Source organism: Lepidochelys kempii, chromosome 13 (assembly GCF_965140285.1).
Source record: "Lepidochelys kempii isolate rLepKem1 chromosome 13, rLepKem1.hap1, whole genome shotgun sequence".
Lineage (NCBI taxonomy): Eukaryota > Metazoa > Chordata > Testudines > Cheloniidae > Lepidochelys > Lepidochelys kempii.
In genome coordinates this window covers 25,164,921-25,173,826 of record NC_136392.1, presented here as the reverse complement: position 1 = coordinate 25,173,826, position 8,906 = coordinate 25,164,921, and the positions used below count along the sequence as shown (strand labels likewise).

Here is an 8,906-nt window from a genome sequence, read left to right as displayed (position 1 = left end):
AGCTGATGACAGAAAAAGGCCTGGAGCAATGAAACCAGGAGAGCTGAGACTGAGAAATTCCTCAGGAATGACGAGCCAGTTCCTGGTCTCTAAGGCCCTTTGCTTGGAAATGCTGACTTTTCTACGGATGGTCTGAAGCTGTGTCTACCCAGCCTGGTCTCCCCACAGGCCCAGGCGCTGCAATATCGCCTGTGTACTCCAGGCCAGAGCACAGCAGGAGCATGTAGCCAGCATGGGCAGCTGCTCACGCCAGAGAGCTCCTGCTAAGGCGTGCTTGCCCTCATTGAGGTAGACAAACAGGAAAAAGCATTTCAAAAAGGTGCAGGATTTTAAGGGGGACTTCCGGTCTCCGTGACCCTGGGGCAGTGGAGTTCACAACTGGGACCAGCGCGGTCAGTGGGGAGCATTGTGGGACAGCTGCTGGACGACTGTGAGGGTCGACATAGGTAACTGGTGTCTACACTTTCACTGAGTCAACCTCAGGCCATCCTTGACCAGGGCTCAACGCCACTCCGGGCCCCGAGGTTACTATGTCGGCATAACAGGGCACTTACACTGACAGGCAACCAACTGAAGCGTGGGCACGTGCATCGCTAAGTCAATGCAAGGCGGCTTCCACCCACCTAATTTTGTAGCGCTGCCCGGGCAGCAGGCAGGTGGATTACCTACAGCCAGGGGAGAGCCCCACCCTCGGCTGTAGCCAGGGTCTACATGGAAGCACCGCAGCTACAGCGCTGTCGCGTTTGACGTGCGGCCGCGGCCTGTGACAGGGACAGCGCGCGCGGCCGCGGCCTGTGACAGGGACGGCGCGCGCGCCCCGCGAGCGCGGCCTGTGACAGGGACGGCGAGCGCGCCCGGCGAGCGCGGCCGCGGCCTGTGACAGGGACGGCGCGCGCGGCCGCGGCCTGTGACAGGGACGGCGCGCGCGGCCGCGGCCTGTGACAGGGAAGAACGGCGAACGCTTTTTACAGGCACTAGTGAAAACACTGCCGCTGCAGCCCCACCCCAACCTGGGCTGAGGGAATAGCTTTGCGCATGCGTATAAGAGCCGCGCTCGGTCTGCGCGGGGAAATTATGCGCAGAAGAATCGCTCCCCCGAGCTATGGAAAATGTGCAAGCGCTAGGCGCATGTGCAGAGAGAGAGAGAGAGAGCTTCCCTTCTCCGCCGCCTCCGGATGCGCCTCGGCGCACAGCACGTTTTCCGTGGTGACGTACGGAGCTACGCCCCGCCCCCGGTATAAAAGCGTGCGCGGGTGGCGGGCGCCATTGTGCTGTGGAGCAGGCCGCGCTTCTGGGACGGTGCGGTGCGGGCTGCGCAGCACCGAGCTCTCCTTGTCCTGCCTCCCCTCTGCCCTGCGGAGATGCCGCGCGTCTACATCGGGCGTCTCAGCTACCACGTCCGGGAGAAGGACATCCAGCGCTTCTTTAGCGGATACGGCCGCCTGCTCGAGGTCGATCTCAAGAACGGGTGAGGCGGGGGGGGGGGCGCCCTGGGCAGTCGGGTCGGCGGGGGGGAAGTTTGGGGGGAGAGCGCGGCCTCGTCCTGAGCAGGCTCCTGGCGGGGAGGGGGCAGTGGCCGGGCCCTTAAGAGGCCAGTGGCGGGGCTCGCGGCTGCCGCGTGGCGCCGCGTTCAAAATGGCGGCGGTGGGGAGCGGGGGCGCTGCGGCGGGGCTGGCTCCATTGTCCCGTCGCGCGGAGCCCCGGGGCTGCTTCGTTTGCCGGGAGCGGGGCGCCGTGGGGACCGGGCCTCGCTCCCTGACGGCCGATCTCTGACCCCGCAGCTACGGGTTCGTGGAGTTCGAGGACTCCCGCGACGCCGACGATGCCGTTTACGAGCTGAACGGCAAAGATCTGTGCGGGGAGCGGGTGATAGTGGAGCATGCCCGGGGCCCCCGCCGGGACAGGGACGGGTACAGCTACAGCAGCCGCAGTGAGTACAGCTCCCTGCCCCGGATCATAGCTGGGGGGCGGGGATGTTCGGCCAGTCACTACTGCACTGGCCGCGTGTCCCGTCTGCAGAGGGCTGCTGGGTGCGTGGGGCCGGCCCCCTGGGGTGTGGGAGGGATGGCACTGATCATCTCACCAGGCATGGTGTGCTTGGCTATTGGGGGTACTCCTTGTGCAACGCTGGCTGCAGGATGACCTGTCAAGCTTTGCTTTACTAGCCTTTTTGCTAGCACAGGCCTTGCGCTTTAGGTACCCTGGAATAGAACTGCACTCGATGGTACCTGTAATTGCATATGAAGCAGACTAGGGGGACAGTTTTACTTGCAAAGCTTAAGTGTAGTCTTAATCTAGTAAGGATTCCCTGCTCTTTATTAGAAGAGATTGGTTATATTCACTTAAATATTTGGAAGCTTTTAAATGAAAAGTTACATATTTGGGTATGGTAGAAGCACTCAGCTGTGAACTGTAATGTTTCAATTGAATATACAGAATTTAGTGGTTGGGGAGGGAAGGGTTTACTTGAGACAGATTGTAGGAAATATGGGAAGTTTTGTAAAAAGGGGAAAACTCATTTTGTGTAGTTTTTGCTATACAGTATGAGTAATTCAGCTGACTATAGCTTAATTGGCATGGTATAGAAATTTAAGAGTAGTAAGTGTGATATATCTTTCAGTAAACTCTAGATCAATGATACTCAGACTTCCGTGATTCAGGAGCCAAATTAGTGATCAGCATTACCCAAAAGAGCCACAGTAGTGTGAATTCATTGTTTCATTTTCTATAGTACTATTCATATTTAAACAGTATGATGGGAAATATTTAGTTTTTATGTATATATATTATTCTCACCACAAAGTGAGTGACCAAGTATTATTTTTAACAACTATAATTGGTTAGTAACATAGTAAAAGTATCCAGATTGGCTAATAATGAAATCAGTGTTTTAATATCATGTACTGCAAACAGCTGCAAGAGACACATTAAAGAGCCACTTGTGGCTCATGAGCCTCAGTCTGAGTATCACTGTTCTAGATGCTTGTGTTATTGGGTGGGTGGGAGTCTGTTTTTTACAAGTTTTTAAAAATTCAAATGTATGTTGTTTAAAATTGTTGCATGTCCAATTCAAACTTTTTAACAAGTCCTTGATGTTTCAATTTAAAAGTGACCAGTGGGGCTGAGGCTGTGTCCACTGAGGCTAAGATGACTGCCTTTCCTGATTGGCCATGGCTTTTCCATACATTGTGTGACCCTTGCCCTATGACCCTTTGGCTGACCTTACCGGAAGCCATGATGACAGCAGCCTTTTGCCATTAGACGCAGGGTGATGGTGAGGATTCCAAGGGTTAGACAAAACTGGTTAAACTGAACTAGGTGACTGTTACCTTGCGTGTTTTGTGGCCAACCACCAAAAACCTCATACTGTGATGTAAGTACTTAGTGTAACTAGTAAACGTTTTTGTAAAATGTAGAAATGCATGTAATCAGTTAAGTTTTATATTTTACAATGTTCTGTAAAATAAAACTTAGCAAGGTAAATCTAATAAAGGAGCAGTCACTCTCTAACAGATCTTAGGAGCACAGACGTGTAGGATTTTAGTCTGTTTGATTTGCCATTAATATAGATCATGGCAAAATTGCAGCTTTGTTGGAGGTTTAGAAAGATAAAGTCCTACTGCAGTAAATATAATCTGTGTTTAACTAACTTTTTCAGAACATTTAGCTGCCTTCAAATTGTGAGAATCTAACTTTCTTTCTTTGCACAATAAAGGTGGGGGTGGTGGAGGCGGTGGATATAGCAGTCGGAGACAATCAGGAAGAGATAAATATGGACCACCTGTTCGTACAGAATACAGACTGATTGTTGAAAACCTTTCCAGTCGTTGTAGTTGGCAGGATTTGAAAGTATGTATTAATGTGAAATCCCTTAATAGAGCCGCTTGTGACTAGCAGAAAGCAATATTAGTTTGAATGTTCTTCTTTATTTAGCAGAAATGTTTTTAAATGTATTCAGGCATGGCAGTTTAGACTGTTAGAGCTCTTTGCATCTCTTCAGATTTGACTTAGTGACCTAGTTGCACGCATAAAGTGAAATGGTTATGTAACTCCATCTACTTTCTAAGGATTTCATGAGGCAAGCTGGTGAGGTAACCTATGCGGATGCTCACAAAGAACGCACAAATGAAGGGGTAATTGAATTCCGGTCTTACTCTGACATGAAGCGTGCTCTGGACAAATTGGATGGCACAGAGATAAATGGCAGGAAAATCAGGCTGGTTGAAGACAAGCCCCGGACAAGCCATAGACGATCTTATTCTGGCAGCAGGTCAAGGTAACTTTGAAACTCTGGAGCTTTATAGCAAAGACTATTAGCTCTAATAAGAGAGGGCCTATTATATGTACTCTTAACATTAAGAGTAATCATTACCTTTATAATTTGTTGATACTTCAGGGATAAGATGACTCCCAGGGGTCTGGAAGGAATGTTTTTCCATGATGTAACATTGCATAGTTGACCAGGTGCATTATGGGGAAGACCTTTCACCTTCCTCTGAAACATCAAGTATAGGCTACTGTGACAGATGGTATTCTGGACCTAGATGGACCAATGATCTGCTCTGGTATGGCCACTCCTGTTGCTAAAAATTCTACGTTGTAAGACACTTTGGCTTTGCTAAAGTAAGGGGGGAGCAGGACATACCAGGCTAAAAAAAAAATCCCTGAAATTGTTATAGAATGTCATAGGTACCTTTTGAAATGTCACCAGGTCACGATCTAGAAGAAGGTCACGAAGCAGAAGTCGTAGGAGTAGCCGCAGCAGATCCCGTAGTGCCTCAAAAAGTCGCTCGCGGTGAGTAATTTGTCTGTTTAATGGTGCTTTCTGTTAATCCATCAATTATTACCTTTAGTTGGTAACTGTATGTATGTAGAACTGACATGGATACATATCAGTTCATGTCGAATAAAGATTGTGTTCTTTTAAAGATCTAAATCCAGGTCACGAAGCAAAGATCGTTCACGTTCCAGATCTAAAAGCAGGAAGTCTAGATCAAAGAGCAAATCTAAACCCAAGTCTGACCGGGGCTCCCGCAGCAGATCCAAGGAGAAATCTGAGAAGTCTCGCAGCAGGTCTAGGTCTATGTCTCGCTCTCCCAAAGAGAATGGTAAAGGAGAGGCTAAGTCTAAATCCAGGTCAAGGAGTAGGTCTCGTTCCAAAACGCCACAGCAGCAGCCACCTGCCAAGGCTCACTCTGAGTCACCACCCAAAAGAGCTGCGTCAAGGTCCCGCTCCAGATCTCGCTCAAAATCTCGCTCACGGTCAAGATCTAGTTCAAGAGATTAAGACTAGAACTCTCCTCTTACGTTGCACACTATTATGGAACATTTTCCTACTTGCCAGGCCATTAATCTTTTATGTTAATACTTAAGAAGTTGGTTTCTTCTCTTGCAGAAGGGAATGGCCTGAGAACCAAGTAATGAGGCATAAAGATTTGATTCGTATCTAAATTTGATGAAAATATGAGGTTGTACAGAAATGTACAAAGCAGGAAAAGCCCCCCTTTTTGTAGAGATTAAGCTAAACTTTTAATTTTATAGCATTTCAGCAGGAATAATCTATCTGCTGTTGGGTGGAAAGTGGTTTTTTATATTAAAAATACTTTTGAGTATGAGGCTTAAGTTCAGGCATTTTGAGAACATTATTATTCCTAATTTTTTCCACTGTTTTAAAATTATGGACTTCAGTAGTTTAATGGGTTATGGCTTGCTACCAGAGGCATTACAGACGGCCTTGTTGAACAGGTCAGTATAGATGATGTGGCTATATTAATTTGTGGAAGCAGAATGTGAACTGGACATATGGTTAACATAAAACTAGACAAATTTCAGACCAGCAATAAACACAATTTGGAGCACTTCAGTTGTGCTGTATCTTAATTCAGCTTGCCAAAAGTTTCTTCTTTCCCCCTTCCCTACAATGATTGTATTAAAAAGCTAATAAAGGTACTACTCTGTAGCTTGACATGATGCAGGATTTGCCTACACTCATAAGTAACTAAGTTCACATAATGGAAGTAATGTGACTTTTTTTTAGTTTGCTTGAATTCCAGGAGACACTCCAATTCTCAGACATAATGGTGTCTTTCTGGATATGGTCCATGTCGTTAGTGTCTTGTCTTGTTTGCAGGCCTCTAAATATTTACTTATTGGGTATGTAAAACTGAGTAAAGCTGCCTTCCTTCCCCTATAATTCATTTAACACCCACTTTGCTTCAAAATATGAGAACCACAATCCTATTATGTATGAATCTAAACCTATGGGATCTTAATGTATTGGAGCTAGAGTTCTAGTCTTAACAGAAGGCTTTGCTAAACCAGAGTTGCCAATTCACTTAAATTGTGGAGTAGAATCCATCCCAAAAGCCCCCTTTCTAGCTAAATTGATTTTTGTAACATGCATTAGCAAACATTAGAACTGCCTTGTAATCTTTATACAATGTGTAGTTTTACTTGTATAAAATTAAATCAGTGACTCAAACTCTTGTGCTTTTATTACAGTATAGCTTAATTCTTTTCTGGCTATATTGTGTTGGATCCACCTCCATGACAAATTGTGGCTTCTTCTGGGGTAGATACTTGCTGTGTAGAGAATTCATCAGGTCTCTTGATAAAACAAATGAGATGTGGCAGGAAATCCTGTAGTTTTTTTACATGTGGTATTGATCTTACACCAACGTAACATTTGGTCTCTAAATTCCTTGACTGAGAATATTTTAATTGTGGGCAGGGATAAGCATTCAGAAAGCTTCCCTTATGTGGGTGCATCTTGCACCTGTATATCTGTCCCTGGTGTTTATTTTGAAGGCATAAACGACACCTGCAGACAAGGTAGATTTCAGCTTGGTTGAAAGTATATCCCTTAAAGAAAACCATTTGCTTGATCGGCCTTGAAATAGTATTTCCATTCTTTAGTAAGACACCAGTGTATGTCAGTGAGGCAAATTATTTCTTCTAGTGCATTGAGTCTCAGCTGAGGCGTGAGACTTTCATGGGCGGGGGAGAGGCATAGTGTTGAGCCTCCTTGCTCACAGGGTCGCAATGGTGGGGTTGCTGGGCCAAGTTTCAGTCAATGGCATTGCAACCAGGAGCATCGGTTTGCAGTGCTTCCTAGCATTATTTGCTGCTGAAAATGAGAGAGAGAGCTCTGAAAACTTTGGATCTTTGTGGTTAAGATATGTGCTTTTAAAAGGTTTCCTAGCTCCTGGGTGTTCTGAAGAAATTTTTGGGTGGCCTCATTGTGTGGCCACCAACTCTTGCTGGTGGCTGCTCTATTTTTCCTAAAATACTTAATTGACTTTAAGAAAAACAAATATGTACATATATGTGTCCAAAACATTGTAATTTATTTATGTAGGGTTTTTTTTGCAGACTCCGTAATAAAAATGTGTGTTGTCTCTGTTCTTTATTGGACTTAAACAGAATAGAAACACAAGTAAGGTGCTATGCATGGTTTGGTGGTTTGATTGCTTTTTTAAGATTTGCTAGCTAGTAAGTCTACTTTGAAAAGTGATTATTTGTATATTTAATATCACATTTCACAGCCGACTTGTTAGGGACAATGAGGTGCTAAAGGAAGCAGCAAGAGACAGGCGTGACGGGGGTGGGTGAGACCAGGGCTGGAGCCTGGGGTTCTGCTGCACGGGTTGGGGACTGGGGGAGTCAGTGGGGGCCAGGGATAATGTGTGGGGGGTGAGCCCAGGGCTGCATCCCTGGGGTCAGATCTCAAAGCCCTGTGGCTGGGGGAAGGATCCTGCCGCCCATCCCCCCAGGGATGAAGCCCGAGTCCCCACCATCCCCAGGAAGGTGGGGAACTCACACTGCCTGCCTGCTCCTACAGTGTTCTTGGCTCCAGAAGGGGGCAGGGACCAGCCCCTAGTGGCAGCCCTGCGGGAGGAGTGCTACTTCCCACCCCAGTCACTGCCTAGGATGCTGTGGTCTCAAGAAAAGCCCCTACGGGCCGCATTTGGGAAACAGTGTCGGCCTATATGCACCATTAGACAGCAGGATCAAAGGGCTGATTTATTTAAAGTAGAATCTCCTTTATTGGAATCAGTGGCCCAAGTTCCATTTAGATAACATTGGAAACATTTTGTAAAAGGAGCTGAGCATAGCTCAATTTAAAAAAAAAAAAAAAGTTGAGAACTGTTCTAGTATAATGTTGCCTTTGCCAGTCAGTCTGAAGCAGAGGCACATCTACTGACTCATTTAGTACTAAATTCTTTTGGAATTTCAGATGGGCAGGAAAAGTGTCAAGTTCAATTTGGCTGTAGGCAGTACCCCAAGTTATTTTGGGATACAGCAGAATTTGCTGCCACATTCACATACTGCTCACAGAATTGTTCCATGATTTGAACTTGTAATGAACATGTGTGTTTCCTCCTTTTGGTTGTAAGGAGAATATTGGAAAGATGGGGCATCTTTACTAGAAAGCCTTAAAAATGTTGAAGGGTGCTGTATGCTAGCAGTCCTACCATTGTACGAGCCACTACACCTATCCACAGGCTGTCAGCACATTGCTTAGATTGTCCGTGTGTACAAGTTCTTAGTCTGCCAACAGCCTGACATTTGGGTGTTCGTGGTAGACCCTGAAGATGACATACACGCACTTGAACTATTTCACAGCTCGATATTTTGGCAGATATGTCCACCTAGTATGCTTGTCCCACAAACACTCCCACATATCCCCCAGCCATCTAGCTGCCAACCCTAGTTTCCCCATGGACTACAACTCCATTTATGCATCCTCAGTATGAACGCACAACGTGAGAATCATGAGGTTAAATGTGATATCAAAGAATAATCCAAAGGCTAGTGAAGCTGCTGTGGAACTTCCATTCTGAACTGCAGAATCCGGAGTCCTTGCCATAGAATTTAGTTCTAGCATGTCGTGAAGTACCTGGAAG

At 46.5% G+C, this 8,906-nt stretch overlaps 1 protein-coding gene across 1 annotated transcript; it reads left to right on the top strand.

The window, feature by feature from the left end:
- Nucleotides 1-1,272: 1,272 nt before the first annotated feature.
- On the top strand, nucleotides 1,273-6,481 carry SRSF6 (serine and arginine rich splicing factor 6). The gene is made up of 6 exons (XM_073309826.1): nucleotides 1,273-1,468; nucleotides 1,782-1,930; nucleotides 3,716-3,849; nucleotides 4,068-4,276; nucleotides 4,712-4,795; nucleotides 4,930-6,481. Exons 1-6 carry the CDS (start codon nucleotides 1,362-1,364, stop codon nucleotides 5,285-5,287), a joined length of 1,041 nt encoding a protein of 346 aa, XP_073165927.1. The 5' UTR covers nucleotides 1,273-1,361; the 3' UTR covers nucleotides 5,288-6,481.
- The last annotated feature ends 2,425 nt before the right edge of the window (nucleotides 6,482-8,906 follow it).

Excerpts from the sequence above, each read along its gene's own strand:
- SRSF6 (XM_073309826.1), top strand. The coding sequence starts at position 1,362 with ATGCCGCGCGTCTACATCGGGCGTCTCAGCTACCACGTCCGGGAGAAG. Across the intron at positions 3,850-4,067 it reads GTAGTTGGCAGGATTTGAAA|GATTTCATGAGGCAAGCTGG; the intron begins GTATGTATTAAT and ends CTACTTTCTAAG. Across the intron at positions 4,277-4,711 it reads TATTCTGGCAGCAGGTCAAG|GTCACGATCTAGAAGAAGGT; the intron begins GTAACTTTGAAA and ends AAATGTCACCAG.